The sequence below is a fragment of the Netta rufina genome, assembly GCF_964035555.1.
Source record: "Netta rufina genome assembly, chromosome: 5".
NCBI classification, from domain to species: domain Eukaryota; kingdom Metazoa; phylum Chordata; class Aves; order Anseriformes; family Anatidae; genus Netta; species Netta rufina.
Window position 1 is genome coordinate 23,929,633 of NC_140128.1, and position 20,583 is coordinate 23,950,215.

General features: G+C 35.7%; 1 protein-coding gene across 3 annotated transcripts in view; it reads left to right on the forward strand.

Annotated features, from left to right (window-relative positions):
- The window catches only part of STXBP6 (syntaxin binding protein 6), a gene marked incomplete at its 5' end in the record, with an annotated part of 70,421 nt that extends 50,909 nt beyond the window's left edge, over window positions 1–19,512 (forward strand). Inside the window, 4 exons of one of the 3 annotated variants that reach the window (XM_084288041.1) lie at window positions 1,308–1,438; window positions 3,200–3,365; window positions 14,284–14,441; window positions 19,461–19,512. In XM_084288041.1, the coding sequence (XP_084144167.1) occupies window positions 1,308–1,438; window positions 3,200–3,365; window positions 14,284–14,441; window positions 19,461–19,484 (479 nt within the window). In that variant the 3' untranslated portion in view covers window positions 19,485–19,512. The remainder of the gene's footprint in view (window positions 1–1,307; window positions 1,439–3,199; window positions 3,366–14,283; window positions 14,442–19,460) is intronic. The other 2 variants (XM_084288042.1, XM_084288043.1) reach the window with 2 other exon arrangements.
- Window positions 19,513–20,583: the final 1,071 nt, after the last annotated feature.

Consider the following 20,583-nt stretch of genomic DNA (forward strand, 5'->3'; position numbering starts at 1 on the left):
TCCTTACTACATAAGTCTTGATTATTTAAGAAGCCTTCTAACTGCCAGCATCTAAAACCAAAGAGGAAAGTAACCATTCCCAATACTACTCTTTTTGGAAGGCCATATGGATTAAAAGGATTTTAGGAAATAGATCTTAGCATGGAAAACAAATAACACACTAGCCTTAGTATACTGTGTGGTACAGTCATTCAAAAAAAAAATTATTTTTTCACTGAGAGTGAAAATATGTTTTGAAGTTGACTTAACATACATCAGCAGAAAAATAACATGAATGTAATAGTGAGTGTGATTATATAAAACACCTAAAATTGTTTTAAACAAATTTGCAGTGGTTTAAAGTATGTGTAGTTATACTGATGAAAAGAAAATGCATTTGTTTAGAGAGAAAGTATAGTACAGGAAGCCATTTTTCCTGCTGTTGAAAAGTTATCTGTAATGTTTAAGTACGCTTTGAATACCTGATGCTGAGTCAAAGATGCACTATTTTGAGTATCTTATATTGACTTTTTTTTCCCCCAAAAGCAGAACTTTCATGTATGACTTATTCCCATTGTTTATAATTTTTAACGTACTTTGTTTGTAACATGCAAGACTGTTCTTTTTTATGGGCTTTGATTATGGTACCTACTATTTGGAGGAACAGGATGGAACGATTTCCACAGGCTGTTTTTGGTTTGGTGGGTTTACTATCTTAGTGCAGTAAGTGTGTATACTTAAGTCTGACTGTAACATGGGAATTGATGTCATAGATGTTAGATAAATGAGAGCTACATGTAGCATCTTATGAAAAGACTGGAGAAACCTGTAGCTTTTTCAGTGCTTCACCAATATTGAAGTCAGTCCAAAGTAATAGTTAAATAAATACATTCATGCGTATATGGACAGTTGTCATGTTTGTTCTCTTATCTTAAAAAAAAAAAAAAAAAAAAAAAAATGAGAGAGAGAGAGAAATAAACAAATAAGAGGCTGGATTTGAGAATTAGCATCTTTAACTCAGCATCAGGTATCCAAAGCGTACTTAAACATTAGCTAATTAGCATGGTGAAACAAAAATACTAAGGTCACAGTAAAAATGCAGACAGGAAGAGCTCAGCTTTAGTTATGTTTTTTACAAACTGTTGGGAAATAAAGCTGATAATGGCTGTAGTGTATCTAATTTTGAGTTGTATAACGCTTGTGTGAAATTGTACCATCACATATAGAAAATACACTGTCAAAATTGCTACTGATATGGTGAACTAAACAACACGTTTCTGAAATATTAAACCCATTTCAGTTGCATGCTTTTTCTTTTATATGTTTAGTGACAAACAAGAAACCGGCTCAAGCTTCTATTACGAAGGTCAAGCAATTTGAAGGCTCTACATCTTTTGTCAGGAGAACGCAGTGGATGCTCGAGCAGCTACGCCAGGTCAATGGTATAGATCCTAACCGGGTAAGTCTGAACGGTTATGGCAAATGAAAACTGAACTTTTAACACCTGATTCACAAATCAGTTACATCTTTCATTATCCAAAAGGCAGATGGAATGATGAGATACAGGATTAAATGCAAATTCTCAAAAAAGAAATAACTTAGTGTGGTATGTGAAATAGATTTTAATGGGAAAGATGGGAGGAGGCCAAAGCTCATAATCAGGTATTTTCTTCTTTCCTTCCTGTCTTCCCCTACTCTTCCTCCTGTTCACTCTCTTCTTTGTAAAGAAAAATAAGAGCTGTGTTTGTCTTGTTTTCAGCTATAAGCCTCTCGGGTTCCATTTTGGCATGCAGCTCTGTTGTAAGAGAAGTAAGCAGATGCAAAGACAAGAGAGGTTACTGAGGTTCAAGTGCATGGAAATATTTTGAATCTTGCTTTTTTTTCTAGGACAGTCCTCTCCTCAGATTCTTCTGCAGTTTTTATCATTCTGTACAAAGGGCTGTGATGTAGTTTATCTGCTAGTTTAAATTTAAAGCAATTTTTTTCTTTTTGATTTAAAACAAAAATTAAAGCAAACAAAACCCCACAAAGTGTTTTGGAACTCCTTCCAGAATGTTTGCCTCAAACATATTTTTTTAATGTGGAATATACAGAGTGCCTTGGGCTGTCTTGACAAAGCCACACAAATATGTAATAAGCTTACGAATACAAATCAGAAAATGATCACAAAGCAACTTAACCGTGTTCGTTGTACAGCAGAATGTTTGTAGATAACTCCATTGGTTTGCTCAGGGCTGTGCTCTGATCAGCTGCCTAAATCTTAGCGGCTTAGTGGTGCAGACTGCTGTTTCAGTATAGTCTTGTTAACAAAAATGAAGCCTTTGGAGTTTTGTGGAATTTTCTTTGAGTAAACGAGCACTGAAAATGAGAGCAATGATAATACAGATATGGGATATGAGTTTTAGGCCCTTTCCCATCAACTGTTAAGCAGCTCTCTAAATAGCAGCTTGAGATACTTTCACATTGAAAGTCCTATCAAATTCTTCAACTTATACGCATTCCTCTAGGACTTGTTTTCCTGTGATTCCTAGTGCCACTGACTCAAAATAGTTTTTTGTATTAGTTTACGAAATGAATTCTAGCAAATATCACTAAATGTATAGCAGCAGTACTCTTACAGAATCCATTTACTTTTGTTGTTGATGCATGGTACGGAGGTGGGGTGTTATTTTATTCTGGCAGTGCTCTTTTGTTCTTGTTATCTTGAGATCTATACAACAGTTTATGATAATAAGTTAAATACAATAACTGCAACTTGCTATTTATTTTCCTTTTTTGGGTGAATATAAAGAGCAGAACCACATCTTCTATAATACATTGCGAGAGCAATTTTGAGACTGAGAGGCTGAACACATTAAAATAAAAATGCCTATGTTAATACAGAAGAAACATAGTAACTATATATCTGTAGCTAAAAAGGATTTCTTATGAGATTCCAACTTCTAATTCCTTGGTCTAAAACCCATTATTTTCAGGTATTTTTTTTCATAGCTGAATATTCCTCACTAAAAGAAAAAAATATCTGCGAGAAAAAATATCCTGCCTGTGTTTTCATCCAAAAATGTGCAAAAGAACAATAATCATAGGATGGTCTTTAGTTGCATGATCTTTGTCTTTTTTTCCTACATAACTGCTTTTTAAACAATGGCAGCTATACATCTTTTTCCAAATCATTAATAAAACCAAAGTAGTAGTAATGTTTCGTTTTTTTTTCTTCTAGGATTCCCCAGAATTTGATTTACTATTTGAAAATGCTTTTGACCAGTGGGTAGCAAGCACAGCTTCAGAAAAATGCACATTCTTTCAGGTTCTTCATCACACTTGTCAGCGATACCTGACAGACAAGAAACCAGAATTTATCAACTGCCAATCTAAAATTATGGGAGGTAAGTCAGTTGAAGCTGGAGTACTTACAATTGAAGCTGGAGTACACAACCATGCAGTTGGACATGAAATGATTTGCACCTGAGTTATTTTATGTCCAAATGAGCTTGCTACCTATCTACATCTTGAAATCATGGGTCTGAATACGCTGATTTCACAGTGGTGAAATACAGGCTTCACAGTTTCTCCATCAAGCACCACTTCAAATTCTTACAATATTTTTTTCTTATGTTTAGTTCTAGAGGTAATATCCACTACCTCCCTTGTGAGAAGTCATTTTTCTCCCACTCTTAGTAGCATTCAATTTGTTTCCAAAAATATTTCTGGGCTGCCTGGAATATTTCCCACCCAAAATCTGTTCTACAGGGTCATTTCCTAACAAGTGTTCCCAAAAGTGTTTATTACCAAGTTCCTGTAGGTTTTTTGAAATTTACTTTGATCTTGACAGAAATCAGTTAAGTTTTATTTTCATAATTTGTTCATCCTAAGGTATCCGTCTGATGTCTATCCAGTATTAGACATCAGGTTTAAAAAGAAAGAAATAAAGGGAGAGGGCAGACACAGGGGGACACCATCTGGTCGATATATAGAATTGTTGTTTACCATCTACTTCATGAACCACAAACACTACTTTTGGGGAAGGATTTTTCACTTATTTCACAAAATATTCTTTGGGAAAATAAAGCTTACGGAAGGTAGGTTACCTTATTTCTAAAAATAGTCACCTTTTTATCTGCTCTAAACCAGAACACTTCTAAAACCTTTTATGCCTTCTCTGTTCCACTCAGCTGGAATAAAAAGTTACTTTTGCTTTTTCATTGAGTTTTGTAGCATTTGATATCTCTAAACTGTCAGAGATGCACAGGCTGGCTTGGGGTTTGGTTTGTTTGTTTTCCCCCAAGATATCAAATACAGATACTGCCAGCCTTACTCAACTCTTTCTGGTAGTTCTGTCTTATAAAACTAGTATCTGTTCCAGTACACCATCAGAAGTACATTTTGTGCACCCACCTTTGCTTTTACAGCAGAGTTTTGCTGTAACTTTGTCTTCCATCCCTTTCTTCTAAAATACCAATGGTAAAACTTGAGGAAGGGGGGGGAATCATCTCCAGTTTGGCGCGTACGTTTTGGGTAGTGACACTGAGGTTACCACCAACTTTGCAGTCAGAGCTGTTCTGTCAATCATATTTTGCTTTTAGTGTCTTCTAAAACTAAGATAAAAGGCACAAAATTTTCTTCTAAATGTCCTTTTTTTTTCCTTCCTGTTCCATTAATCTTCTTTCCATCATCTTCAAAAGCTTTTGGATTACATTATATTTAAAACCTCAAAATGTGTTTATCTTACAGAGGCATGCTTCCTGTGCTGAGTAAAAATAGACAAATAACTGTCATTGCAACTTTGAAATATCTCCAGTTAAAGGCAGTCCTCCTTCATGATATCTAGTGCCATGAAGTTAGTTCGGTTTACTGGTTTATTCTAGTTGGTCAATTACTTTGAGGCAAACAGAGAAATTCAGTGACCAGAAATAACACTATTCATTGACTTTAGAAGCTCTTCTGTTAGTTCACTGGTTCAGATGCTCAGCATCTGCAGTTCTGCTAGTTCTCCTGGTAAGCCCAGAGATGGGCCAACAACACACCAAAATCCAGTTAGTCTGAAACCTGCAGTATCAGAGATCTGCATGAAAAATACAGGGAAGTATGTAACAGATTTCAAATTCATCCTCACTGGAGAAAACGGGGCATCAGTATAGCCAAGCAAGCCAAACAATGTATACCTGAGGATATATCTTGAATTACATTACAATCAGTTTAGAATTTGCAACTCTTCCCCTCCATTTTCCCCTGGTAACTAACCAAAGCAATAGATTCAAATCATTCTGAAACCTTAGCACTGTCAGATTATGGAGGGAGCTTGTCACTTTGTGCCCTTTATGTTTTAAAATAGCCTTCGTTTTAAGTGACATTCTTTTGACTTTTCTGGGGGATATGCACAGTAATTTCCTCTTGGATGGTTTAACTTCTAATACCAAACCAGTATGTTTTAAATAAATTATTACAATATATGCTCACGTAATGTTCTAGATATGCACATCAAAGATGTAACCGTAACTATACATATTCTCTTAAAAAAAAAAAAAAAAAAAAAAAAGACCTAACTTCTTCCCAACCGGAACTGAAGATGAATGAACTCGAAGGGTTTGTTTACAAGCTTACTGATTGAGCCTTAGTCCTTCCTAAAGGATGCAAGTGAAGAAAGTGAAATTCATGCTGTTTCTGCAGGAAGTGCTTAAGAGCTTATCCTTAAGTGAATAGGTGTCATCCTGTGGAACTGGAGACCCTCTTCATTGACTTCCTGAATTTACTACACGCATACATGTGCACACACACACACTTCCTCCTACTGGCCTGATTCTTCTTTTCCAGAACTATTTTTTGTGTTGAGTATGGTGTAAGGGTGTAGTCTGTGGAATTACATAGTCTACGCTGTTTTCTGTAACTTGCTTAATGACATTAATTATAGTGATAATGAGAACTGATGACAGGAGTGGGTGCTAATTCTCAGAACAAAGAACAAATTCAAATTTGTAAAGACTGTAATGAGATTCTTCCCTGTATTATCTTGTATGAAATAGTTTATTTTTTGTTTGGAAGAGGCCTCTCTATTGCTTACATGTGATTTCTAGGTGTTGCTTTGGGAAGTGGAAGACAGGCATTTGGAAAGAGGGTTTTTTTGATTCAAGTAGGAAAAACTTTCTCCTTCCATGTCTTAATGACACAGTGTTTGAAACCTCAGATTCTGTGCCAGTAACAATTAGCAGTTGCTGCCACCTTTAGACACACATCAGAAGTGCAGAATCCTTGGAAAGACAGGTTGAAGGAAGATATGTTCCTGTATTTTTGTTTGTTTGTTTTAAGCTTTGTCCTACAAGCTTTGGTTACCCTGTCAATTTAATTAAAATATTCTTAGAAGTTCAAAGTAGTGATATCTTTGCCTCTAACCTTTCCTCTAGGACAGCTGGCAAGAGTTACTAATGGATCATTTTTTCTCTTCTCCAAAAATATATTGCCAATGTGAGAATAGTAATGAGTTTCTTTTTTCGTAAGCTATTGATGCATCTTAGCTTCAGCGATCTAGGAATAGGGCTTTATGATGTTTTCATTAATTCTTTGGACTTATTTGAAGATGAAATTTCTACATGAAAAAGCCAGTTTGCATTCAGTTTTAGAATGCAGATCTATACTATTTTAGAAAGTAGGCCACTGGGTCTTATTTCCAAATAAAAACAAGGACAAACAGTTATTGCAAGGCTGTATTTTGGAAAGCAGATTTCACAGAGGTTTTAAAGTTTGCTAGTAACTACAAGCTTTAAAGCAAAATATTTTTGTTCATGTTGTCTGAAAACCTTCTGTATGTTGAAAGAGATGTTCCTGTGGTGGATGATATGTGGTAGAATACCACATTTGGGACCTGGTAAACATATAGTAGTTTTTACCATACTGTGCAAGTTTAATGAATAACTAAATGAGACAAATGGAATTAGGATAGGAAGAAAGACTATTGCTCCCCCCCCCCCCCCCCGCCTCATTCCTTTCACATATCTGATACTTTTTTTCACCTCTTACCTGATATAGTCATAGAAGAAATGTGTGCTTGAGCATATTACCCTTACAGACTTCTACTTGTAAATTAATTCTGTTGCAAGTGACTTTGACAGATCTAAATTTAAAAAAATAAATAAATAAATAATCTATCACTTCATTTTGGCAGCATTTTGGTATTTTCAAATTACTGACCTGATTAATCTTAGCAATCTTTCTTTATGGGAACTGCAAAATTCTTTGCATTGAGTTAAGATATTTTTTGCCAAGAAAATAAAGGTCAATGTCAGTCTAGAGACTGAAATATTATAAATTATTTTCTTTTTACTGTCAGAGACCATTTCAGGCACTTGCTTTTTTTTTTTTTTTTCTTATAAAATTAGCTGCTTATATAAAAACATCTAAAATATTAGCTATCCACAGATATGAATATAATAATTTTATTAATATGCAAACTTTGGAAGTAATCTATTATGCTCTTGTTCTTCTGATCATCAAGAAAAGTAGTAATTATTGAGCCCTCATTGTGTGTAGTTATTACAGTTCTCCTGTTGCAATACTACATATCTTTGAGAAGGTGGTAATGCATACTGGTAGATAAACAAGTAGACAGACCACAAGTCTGATCCACTCTGACAATTATATTTACTTACTTGCTGTTTTTCTCTCCTTTATAAATCAAATACAATTGATTTATAATGCAGTGCTCCTGAACTGCTATATTTTATCTGTAATATGTTCCAGCACCTTTGAGCCATAAGCTTGTTTGTATTTTGTTTTGTTGTGTGTCTGTGCCTCTGTTGTGATTTTTTTTTTCCCTAGGAAATTACTGCATTTAAACTGAATGTGTTGTTTATTGTGGCTTGACAGTTACTGTACCGTTGGTTTGGGTGTTGTGTTTTTTTTTGTTTGTTTGTTTTTTGGCATGAATTCTGCTTGAAAAAATGTTTGTGTGTGAAAGAAAGTGAACAGTCTGTAAAATCAAATTGACAGAGAAATCAGTTTCTGAATGTCAGTCATGTTAGGAATCTGATTCCAGGACGAAGTAGTGTCACAGCTCCATCTATGACAACAATAAGCTTGTGTGGTTCCACTGTTGCAGTTCAGTGAAGACAAGAGATCACAGCCTCCAGTTGTAATGAAAGTTACTGTATCTGAGATAAAATACAACTGCCCGGACTCAAACTAATGATGTCATTGATGAGAACTTTGGAACATCTTTGAAGTACTCCCTCTGGGGAGCTGAGATTTGCTTTACATTTCTAAAGAAAATTGCTGAAGAAAAGTTAATTTGATAGCCATTTCAGAATGCCCGTTGTAGCATGACAGTAGTTTTCTAAGGGTATAATTTACTGATTTTCTGTCTTTGTCTTCACAGTATTTAAACTCCCTCATAAAATTCAAAACAGATCAGATTTGCATCACCTTCACTCAATATGGACCTAACGCATTGTATTGCATCTCTGCAGCTGTAGAATATCTTGTGGGGATAAGAGGCACAATACTGGCATCGCTGTATTGATTTCCAGGAGCAAAGTCAGATCAAGTCTGAAATAACAATCACTAAAAACACCTAACTCTCCCATTGTTGAAGGTATAAATGAGAAGCTGGTCCAAACTACTGCAAGACCAGTTTCACCTGCTAATTGTGACAGATCCTGTGCTACTATCATACTATGAACAAATTATGTAGTAATTTGTCTCATCTCTACATTCCACTAGAAATTTTTCTTCAATGAAAGGATACATAGCTGATGAATTTACGTTAGTATTTTCTATTCCATCTGCACTGCCAGACCTCTGACAAGATAAACATCAAATGACTTCTTTGCCTCTTTGGGAAGGCCTACCAGCACATAACCTTGGTTTACATGTATGTATGTATCTATATAACCAATATTTTTTTCTTGTCCTTCTCCTCTCCTTCCCTCCCTCTAGAGGACTAAAGCTGAAATGGTGCATTAAAGCCAGTTTTGGATTTGGACAGGAAGGTATTGAAAGTACAGTTCTCTCAAGTGTCTTCTTAAGCTTGCAGTTAGGAATGTCATTGCTGTTCTGACCTGAACAGATTATTTAATAGTATATCCTTCCACTCCTAACATTATTCTTCAAAGATAAATTGAGAAAATAATATTCTGATTTCAGTCTGCTGATTCAAGTATTTTAAATTGTAATTAAATTAATAAGTTTAGTAAAGGTACTACTTTAGTGAATGTTCTGTATTTCAGAACACTTGGTCATCCTTTCTGGCTGATAATTTAAATATTGAAATTATCTAGAGACTAACTGGGGGGGTGATTTTGGGAGGGCGAGAATGTGGTGGTGAAGATGTTTCCTAAGTGCTTTCTAAAGGAAAAACAGCACTAAATAGCACTATACTGTATATCTTCTTCCCTTCTTCAGACTATTTTACTGCTTACAAAAAAAAATTCTTTTTTTATCTGCAAATTGTTCAATATCTTTCTCTTCTCTCCCAAGACCCTTAGATTTGTATTGATACTATAATTACACAATGCCTTTGGCTCTTAGGTGATCAGTGCAGTCAACAAAACACAAAACAGTAAAAATAAAGGAAAGCCATTCTTCACTTTGTTTCCAAACTTCTGTTCAACTTGTAGTGACAACAGTATATCCTAGTGTAAATCATACATTGTCATACAGGCGGTCTTGTTAATAAATTTGAACTGATTGCTGTTATACTTTTAACTGTACTTTATTCATTGATGCAGCTCCAGTTTTATGCCATTCAGTGGGAACAACATATAGCTCATTTTCTTATATAAATAGTTTTGGTGTGATGAACAGAACTTCTTAATTACCATAGCAATTCATGGTTATTTCCTTCTGGAAACAGAAGGTAATTGCTAAATGCTGTGTTAATGCATGTGCAATTAAAAATTAAATGCTTGTGTTTACAAATCAGTCACTGTAAAGTCTTATCACTGTTGTACAGATAAAGCTCTGGATTAAACTGAAATAATTTTTATATGGCTAATAGAGAATGTGATGAACCTTTTATGAATGTGTGTTAAAACAGATCATGCAAACTGCAATAATGATATCTCAGGAGCCCAATTAGTTTCATCATTAAATAGACCAATTTCCATACTGATTGATGATAGTGTCTGTTTATCTTTCAGGTACTGTGTATGACAGGTTAAGAATGTTCTTTGTGCATTCTCTGATGCAGCTTGTGATCATAAGAAGAAAAATAAAAATTATAAATGAGGCTGACAGGAGCTGTGTGGTGCTTCCTGCAAAGTTTTGTTTCTTCAGTTTTTCTGTCCATCAGCAAGTAATGTTTCCAGAATTACTGGTCTGAAGCACTTTCCCAAAGGCCACTCTGCCTCTCCATTGTTTCTGCATCTTTGGGCCCAATCTGTTATGTATAATTGTACAGGTCACTAACAGAATTTTCGAAGGAGAAAGGAGAATTTAATTCCAGCAGTTCATATTCTGCTACAAGAAATTCAAAATGAAATGTCTGACTTGCTAAGCAAACTGGATTACCAAGCTGTGTAGCTATTAATCAGTTTGGAAATCTGAATGTCAGAAAATAAGACAATTTCAGATAAAAGGACAAAATATCATAGAGAAAAAAGAAAGCTATATTAAAAGCCACCCTATTAAGCCACTTATTTGAGTAACTAAAAATAAGTAGTATGCTTCTGTGCTTTTATATATAGCAAACATACTGTTGAAAAACATTGAATGAAATCCAACATCTTTCTTGATTTTAGTTTGACTGAAATTGACCTAAACATACACATTTTGCTGATATTAGAAATTAATATTAACCTAATTCTTTAGATTAAACTCAATATAAATGCGTATTTTCCCCATGTCATCTGGCAGTATTTATTTGCTCCACCTAGTGCGTGAGTCAGCAAATACTGCTGGGTTAAAAATACAGGTTGCCCTTTCATAAAATGATGAAGTATCTTTACTTCTCTATTTTCCTTTCTTGTTTATTTGAAAGAGAAAAGTCTGTAGTCTTAACTGCTGGGATCTGCTCTACACAGCTAAAGAAAGTTGCATATGCTTCAGAAACTGGAACACTTATGCATACCATGGTTGGGGGGTTTGGGGGGGGGGAACAAACACCACAAGTATGTGACTCTACATACAATGAAGACTGTAGGCATGCAAAATCTGCAAACACAGGACCTTCTAGATGAACATTCTGGGAATTATGCAAGTGGCCTCCTACTAAAAGCAACCCAGAACATCAGCTGATCCATACACATATTTTGGTTATATTTATCTCAACTTGCAAGTGTTACAAAATCTCTTTCCTGAGAAGATGTTACATGAAAAGGGGTTTCAAGTCTGTTGTTGAGGGGACTCTGTATCTGATCTAATAGATGAGACCTGAAACCTTCAAAGAGACAGAAAAAAAAAAAATGTTAATAGTTTTCACATCAGTAGAAACTAAGCAAGGATGAAAGACAGTTTTACCAGACTCTAGGAAAGAGGTACTGACTACTACTCTATTTATCTATTTATTTTTAAGTGATTGTCAGTCGACGGGGAGAAGTTTACATCTAAGTGGGTACAGCTCAGGCAGTTTTGGTATTCAGTCAGAGAACTAACTTCTCTAGAAATTTTGCATCATGTAGTTACCTCCTGAAGAAAAGCTTGAAATTTTTACAAGTTATAAGAAGAATGCTATGTGATTAGTTCATAGGAATGATTCTCCAATATATCCAGTACAAATTTTGCTATTCAGGGATACAAATGTAAGGACAGTCAATCATACCAGAAACCACCTACATATGCTCTAGAAATACACTGATTAAATTCAGTAGGCTACTGAGATATGGATTTCTGTGTTCCTCATAGATTAGCATGGATTTTATTTTTTTGGTTTGCTGATGTTTCAGCTCAGCAATCTGTATTAACTAATATTCACCAACAAATTTTAAGACGATGTCTTAAGATGGTGATGAGTTTTATAAAGCTCTCTACACACTTTGATTCCCTTAAATTCAGTGGAAGCTTTCTGGTTGTGAAAAGTACCAACAGAGTTAATCCAGTGTTTGGGAGCTTTTAGAAATATTTTCCTAGAAAACTAATGCTGATTTTAGATCAAGCCATGAAAAAAAAAGGAAACCATTTCCAATGCATTATTGCCCAGTACATGTGTTTACAGGAAAAGTGACCTGAACAAAAGCCAAAATAAGCTTCTTAGAAAAATCAGTGGAACTGGCTTTAAACAAGCAAATTATGAAAAAAGTAACGACTGACTGAAGAACTGTTGAAGTAAGAAAGTGCATGATATTTAAAGTGGTTTCACTGGTTTTGTCAGACTCCTCAGGGGCTGAAGAGAAACCACTTGAAAAGATCAAGTTTTACTTCCATCTTGACAAATTCCAGCACACAGTATTCTTAAATATTCATCTCTTCAGTATTAATGCCAATTTTCTTTTCTAAACGCAACTTATTTTTTCCTTACTTGAAGTAAATAAATAAAAACATCTGGAGATGTTCCACATCCTATACATTTTGTGTTTTTAATTAGTAATGTGAATAGTGTAACAACATTGGCAGGCATGATATCGCATGGCATGCCTATTAAGTGTTGGCTTGATATTTCTTTAATTGATTCATCATTCATGAGTCAATGTGTGTAGGTTCTTAGGTCCCTTCCACCTCCTCCCCTTCTCCCCCCCCTTCCCAATAACTTAGTAATAGTTTTTATTTAGTTCAATGAATCTGGAAGATATTGTTTTTTCACAGGAATTAGTGCATGTAGCTTGCGCTGCTGTATCATAGGCTACTTGGAGCAAATTCTGGTTTCACTCTTCATTGTTTGTTTGCAGTTTCGAAGGAAAGAAGTATTATCTGTAACATTAGTCTCAATGGATCTTTTGTTCTTGGCTTTCCTCATGAAAATTAGTAGCAAAATAACCGTTCAAAAATAATTTTGGGGTTTTATTTATTAACCTGAGAATATTTTTCAGTAGAAACACTTTTCAGATTAATTATAAAATTGGTAGGTAGGTGTTTATTTTCAGTTGTCTTTGTATGTCTGTAAGAATAACAGACTGTTGTAACACAGATTTGCTGTGGTGCTCACATAAGTTTTGTGTATTGAACTAGTTTTATAGTTTCACCAGCATAATGCATTTAACTATTGTATATTTGTTTTTAATTCTGTGAAAAAAGGGATCTGGGTGAATGTAACATTCAGGGTTCTAGTTCAGAAAATTAGCAGTGACAGTATGCCTCCTGGTTAATACTCTGTGTATTGGCTTTCTGACTCTCACAGTGCCTTTGTATATGTCCAGATAATTGATTCCCTGTGACGTAGATTGTTTTAAAGCTTTTGGAGTTCTAATGAAAGCTACCAAGGAACTCTCATACTACCGTATTGTGGAAAGTTTAATTTTTACTAGTCCTTTTGCTGAAAAGAATAAAGGACAGGACATAATTTTTTGTTATGCATGGGTTCTAATACGTATACCAGTTCATGCTGATGATATGCAACTTTACATAAGGAGTTTTCAGTTTGTACTGTTGTATGTGTTGTTAACATTCATTGTCAGTTCCTTCAAGAAAGAGAATAAGCCGTTTCTTGGGGCTCCTACACTGTATGCCAGAGAAGAATCAGATAAATTATTAAGCAGATGTGGACGATAAGGCTAAGGGTTTAGATGATACTGAGTCTTACTTTGGCTTTAAATATGAAGGTTTCAATTTAATTCAGTATGCTGTGACATGGAGCATAACCACTGTTTCACATGGAGAAGGGATGAAGATAGATCAAAGCAGCATAAGATGACTGTAGCAATAGTGTTTGGGTGGAATTGTAAATGAAAGATGATTATTATGATTATAGTACAGAAGAAAACGGTGCACTCCTACAGAATTGTCCTGCAGAGTTTTTCGTTTATTCTACATGGACATAGTGTGACTGTTTCAAAGAAAGTCACTCAATATAAAGATAAGAGTGTTTGGAAGAAGCTGTGCACTTGTAATCTGTGTCATGGATATAATAGAGTAAGCTCCTGAAATGGTGTAAGAGCACAACACTGGAAAAAAAAAAAAAAAAAAAAGTCCAAAAAAACCTGTTTCCTTATATTTCCCAAGTACTACGTTGCAATACTGTCTTTTTTATGACACAATTTGATTGAAAAAACAGTAACTTATCCGCGTAACGATTACTGAACTAGATGACAAACATGACAAACTGGCAGATAACACGTTAACTCAAGAACATTATAAATGAAAATATATTATTTACATTTATACTTTGTGTGTAATATAAAGTATATCTGCATTTGTGTATTTTAACAGCTTATTTTGATATTGCAGGAAACAGCATACTCCATTCAGCAGCAGACAGTGTGACAAGTGCAGTGCAGAAGGCAAGTCAAGCTTTGAATGAGCGTGGTGAAAGGCTAGGTCGAGCAGAAGAAAAGACAGAGGAGCTGAAAAACAGTGCTCAGCAGTTTGCAGAAACTGCACACAAGGTAGGACTTTGGGACAAGGCTCTCACATTCCAAGTCACACATTCCTTTCTCATGAGGAAGCTCTAGAAAGAAATACAGTCAGTCACTGTTTAGAAACAGCATACACTTTTCCTTGTAATTGTTCCTCATTTGGCTGATTTCTGATTTATAAATTCTGTGAATGGATCTGAGGTTTACTGAATTCCTACTTGGATTGAAATGAAACTACCTGTCCTAACCTTTCTGAAGCATATTTCAAATCCATCTTTCCACTCCTTTTATAAGACGTTGTAAATAGGAACAATTGGTACCTTCAGGCTGTTTGTTTTAGTTTGGTGTGGGTTTTTTTGCTACAAAAAATATTCCATATTAGGATCCAATTTTGCAATTCTACTGTCTGTTCTGTGATTAAGTGGAGAGCAGGGAGTAACAAATACTGTCAAAGAGCATTCTGGATGCTCTTCCAGAATTCTGTTATTAAGTATGAATTTCTTCATGCTTCCTTCTAACACTGAGATGGGAGAAGATAGATCTTCCTTCTGATTTAAGGAAACAGCTACTTATTCCTGCAAGAATGATTGCTTTACAATCAGAAATGCTGATAATGCTGCTCACACAAAATAGGAACTAACTTCTTCAGAGCATAGATTCTTTAATCTATTAGTTTCTGATCCCAGTCTCTAATCTGGCAATTTTTTTTTTATTCTTTTATTTTTTAGCTTTAGATAAGGAAGCAGTTCATTGCTACATTAGTGTGACAAAAAAATTAATGAGCTGGTGGTCAAGAAACATTTCACTGAGGCTTCAGACATTCTTTAGTCATATATTGAATGTCTGCCTGATGTCACAGTGGAGGAAATAGGGGAAAAAAGAGTAATACGGAAGAGCAAATCTGAAGAGCAGCTAGACACACCTATTGTGTCTAGACACACCTTTTTACATTGATGTGAATACCCACCCCTTTTTTACGTACATTTTAAGATATCTTGGTTTTACTACTAGTAAAAATTCCAGTCAATCTGCTTCTTGGCAGTCTTATTTTTGTTTTATTTTACTTTATTGTATCTCATTTATATACCAAGTTTTGAGGATATTTCTTTTCAGTATGACTCAAACTGATTAAGTGCTATGTTGATAAATGATAACAAAACCATGACACCCTTTTATGTAAGGATATAAGAATATCTTAGGTTGCTCAGAATATCCTTAAGTGTAAATTTAACACTACAGTGATTAAAAAGTCATCTGTTAAAAGGCCATGGCAAAAACAATAGGAAAAAAAATGAGGATGAGGACAATCAGAGGAAAAAGAAATCAGTACTTTTGCAGTAATTATTATCAATAACTGCATTTCAGATATAAACTTTGCAATAATTTATGGCATATTTTTGGTGTTTTTTTATGGGGAGTTTTTTGTTTGCTTTTTTATTCGTTTTGTTGTGGGTTTTTTTTTTTTTTTTTAAACATCTGGTGCATATGGAATGAGATAATGCTAGTGTTGAGAAGGCTTTAAAATTCAACTGTGTATCAGTAAACTGTTGTGAAACTGTCCGGCTCTGTACAGACTGCAAAAACACACTGCGTGCAGCAATACAGTAAAATTATTGTTAATCCACCTTTGATTAGAAGTCATAGGCTTGTGACTGTTTCTGAAGAGGTATCTTTTTATATCTGCAAATGTTATGAGGATTTTGAGTAACAGTTCCATCTCAGGAACATATGGGTATTGCCTATTTTTGTGGAAGATATTGATAATACTGTGCCTGTTGCTTCTGCATGTGCATAATGGTGTTCAACTTCCATCTATCTCGGTGACAGAAGTTGTGGGCATCTACAGAATTTGATTTGTTGACTTTATAATACATCCACAGCAGGCAGAATGCTTTTCAAAAAAAAAAAAATTAAAAAAAAAAAAACTAAATATTATAAATGAGGTCTCAACTAAATCTGAATTTTGTAATATTTATAAAACAAATATTTCTAAAAAATATTTCTAAAAGGTATAAAAGGCAAGTAAACAGCGCTGGGTGTGTGGGGAGTCTACGCTCCACCAACACGCACACACAAACATCAAACATTATAAATATACAGAACATTGCTTTACATACTAAACACAAGTATGCCTATACATACGTACAATCAGGAAAGGTAACAAACAATCCTCTGAGTTTCATGACTTACTAAACTTGAGTACACCTATACATATGTGATTCAGTGATTCAAAGATTGAAGCCGAAATTCCTTTAAGTGGTATATTCTTTATTGCAGCGCTGGATGCACGGGGGATCTCTCCACCTATCGTGCATACCCAAAGCAGAAAGCAGTCTTGAATTTATACAATCAACCAATATTCTACAAGCGCCTATACATATTCATCACCTATCCCCGCCTTCCCTCGCTTCTCATGCTAATTAGCCTTTTGGCACCTTGCGCCTGCATAGAGCCTCCCAAGAATTGTGGGCAGGGGTCTTTGGGAGGAAGACCCCGAGTCTTCCTCACAGTGTACTTTTCACCTTTGGCCAGGAATCTGCTGAGTTGGCAGGTTTCTTAATTGCAAGAGCTGGTTGTTGCTAATTCTTCCGTTTGTTGTATCTTTATAATGAATTCCAATGTCCAGTTTTGAGATTTATAGTCCTTACATTTGTTTCTCTGTCTGTCTGTCGCTTCATGATTTCCAGTGTCTTGTTTTGAGATATACAGTCCTTGTCTGGGGATTGTTCTTGCCTCCCCAATGCCTCCTTAATCATCAGAAAAGGTAACAAACAATCCTCCAAGTTCCATGACTCAACAGTCTCCATTTTCCACTCCTTTTCTTGATTACATACAAGTCTCCGTTTTCCATTCCCTTTGAACAATATGTCTTGCTTTAAGTTGTCAAGCAACTCAGTCTTCAGGCCTTATGTATCCCGTTCTTCCCGGATCGAAGAAAAGCATATCCATCTCCTTTTCAAGGCCAATAGGGCCTGGGTCAAAAGGCACGTCCAGGTCACCAGGGGGCATAACAGCAAAAGCCTTCGATGGCAGTAGCTGTGGGGGGCCCATGGCATAGCAGTCAGATCAGTAAAGGAGCCCACAGCTCCCTCACTGTCTGGTAAACCACACGTTTCTGACTGTGGTCCCACATGGCTCTTTAAGGCCTCAGAGACTGCTCGCCAGGTGCCGAGCAGTCCCACTGCAACCTTGCCATTTTTAGTTGCAGAGTCCCACACCTTGACCTCAATTTGGTTCCATATTTCAGGCTCATAATCTGTCCAATTGTTAATAAGGAGAATAAGCTGTAAGGTTACCAGGACAGTCTTTGTTCCTAAGGACGTATGATCCCCTGTAATGCACAACTGCTTACCAGCGAGGGGCAGTTGTGTGCGCAGGTCTGCTTCTCTCAGCTCGAGCTTCTCTCCAGCTCCAGTGCGCCTATTTCCAGCGACTTTCTGTACAAGCTTCTCTGAGCAGTTTGCTGAGTTTGGCCGAACCTATCTTCATGAGGCAATCAAAGTGCCTGTTTCCGTCCTGGTCTCCATTCTGTGAGCCTGTTCCTCTTCACTTCTTTTTTTCTTTTTCCTGCTTCCTTATTGATGTAACTTCATCGTGCTGCCTTTTGGTTTTTTTTTTTTTTTTTTTTTTTTTTTTTTATCTTGAAGGCAGGTTCCCCTCTTATACCCTTCTCTCCACAGCAGTTCTTTTCAAAACAACTTTTCATTGATCAAACAACTTTGAATGTAATAACAACAGCAAACACCCAGAAACTTCCATGCCTCAATGGCTGGAGAACAAGAAACCCTGAGACTGCATGTAGTCTCCTGAATCACCCTTCTTTGTTCCCTCAAAACTCTTTTATATTCCTGATGGCCTCGTCATTAAGAGTCTAATGTTATCTCAACCACCGGGCTTTTGCTGCTTTGTTGCATTAGGACCAGAAGTCCTGGATTGGTACTTTGCAGTTCTATACAAGCCAACTCTCAGGACCCATGGATTTATCTCATCAGGTCCTGTGAGCTTTCAGGTTCCTTATATGATCTCAAACCTGATCATCTCCTACAGTGAGCAGTTAATCTTTCTCCCAGTCCCTGCCTTTGCCTTCTGGGGCCCAGGCTATGTGGCTGGATCTCTTGCCAGTGAAGACTGAGGCAGAAGAGTCATTGAGTACCTCAGCCTTTTCCATATCCCAGGTAACCAAGTCTCCCATTTCCTTATGGAGAGGGCCTACAATTTCCCTAGTCTATTTCCCTAGTCTTTTATGGCTAGATCCTTGAGTATGAAAGGTTCGTGTCAATTAAATTTGAGTTATTTGTTAGTCGTCATTTCACTGTTAGCAAATGACATGTTAGCTGCACCTACCAGTTCAGGTTTCTAGACAACTCATCTCAGCTTTATATAGCATGCTGTTATCTACAGATATCTTTTTTTATATTATACAGAGTCTAAAACTAAGTTCTCTAGTTGATTTGGCAAAGTCAGTTTGCCTACAGTTTTTATACAGGATTTATCTCACTTTAGCTCTTTCTTCTCTCTTATTCCTAGTTTTCAGTCCATTTTTAATTATTTGAACTATTCAGTAATTGTAGAGGTAGAAAGACAATCCTTAAAAAAATCCTTAAAATCAATCTTTAATTTTTCATCATCATGTAAAAGCAGAGCTGCTGAACAGGTGTTTTAAACTCTCTAGAATTTCTGATTGTAATAATCCAAATCATTAGGCCTAAATGACCTTTCTTACATGCATGTCTCTGTATCTAGGCTCTTGCTTACCCACATAGTTCTCATCACACATAGCAAAATAATGGAACATTGGGAGACATAGCTCTGAAAACAGATAAATTCTGCCTCCTCACCATAGCAAACGAAAACTTTTAGATATCTAGCACAGAGACAATTTGTTTGCCTATCTCTGTGCAAAGAAGTTCACGATTTCTGGCTTCTTTTGGAGAATCCAGTTTAGAAACTCTTCTGATCCAAACCAGCCATGTTAGCTTTATATAGCCATTGGTACAAATGATGCCTCTCTAATTCTTTTTTTCCTTTTTTTTTTTTTTTTTTTTCCAGCTTGCAATGAAGCACAAATGCTGAGATACTGCCCAATGCTGAAATCTTCCTGAGAGAAACTGAAAAGTCTAGATTCAGCAGTTTTTACAGGAGATTAAGACTTGTGTGCTTTTTTCCTTCCAGTTCAGTGGAAATGCATTCTTTCAAATTTCTGTGCAGGAAAAAATGTTGCATTTCTACCTTTTTGACTTACATTTTGTTCCTTTTTTGTGATACTGCTACACAGTCCAGCAGTACTTTGTACCTGTATTTCTGTTGTTACAGGAGCCTAAAGCAAACGGGAACTGGACCAAATGACAAGCTGATCAGGATTAAAATAATAATATTCTTCCCCAATACTCTTTTCTGATACTGTATGATACTTTATCCTGATATTGTATAGCAAAGTTGTTAACTGGGTGTTGACGTTTGTGTGGAAATAAAATCCAAAGAAGGGATACACTTTCCTTCATTTTATGTAGCATCAACAGAATTTGAATGTTGGAGTTGATCACCTGAGATTGTAACTATGGTGGAGATTACTGCTTTGTCCTGGAAAACACTCTTATCCTACCCAGTGTAGGAAGTTTTGCATGTGCCATCACCAGCATTCAGATATGCATATTTGAATTTCATAGGGGAATCATTTGAAGGCATTTTGAATATTCCTATTTTACCTTCCAGATGGATTATTTGAGCAGTAGAGTGAAACATAAAGAATGTATTCTTGAAGTTTCAACACTGAGAAAGGAAGTAAATTATGCGTCTAAACACATATAGCTGTGCCTCAGTCGAGTATTTAGCAATCTGCTGTAAAATAACGTTTCATTTTCTTTATACCTATGATTCTCTGGCCTAAAGGCCTACATAATTGAGAATTCATTTTCCACATCATATTTTTCATAATCTTTCATAAAGTAAGATTTTTTGGGAACACTCCTGAGAAATTTGGTTAGAATGACTTCTGTCTTTAGTTAATCATCTGATTTTTAAAATGGAGGCTTTGAAAAAGCATGTCTCAGTATATTAGAATCGTACCTTCTAGTTTGTTTCATTTTTCAACATTTACATTATCGCTGGAAGTGTGACTTCATACATCATATTATATGCACTGTATGCAATATATGGCCTGTAATCTTTTACA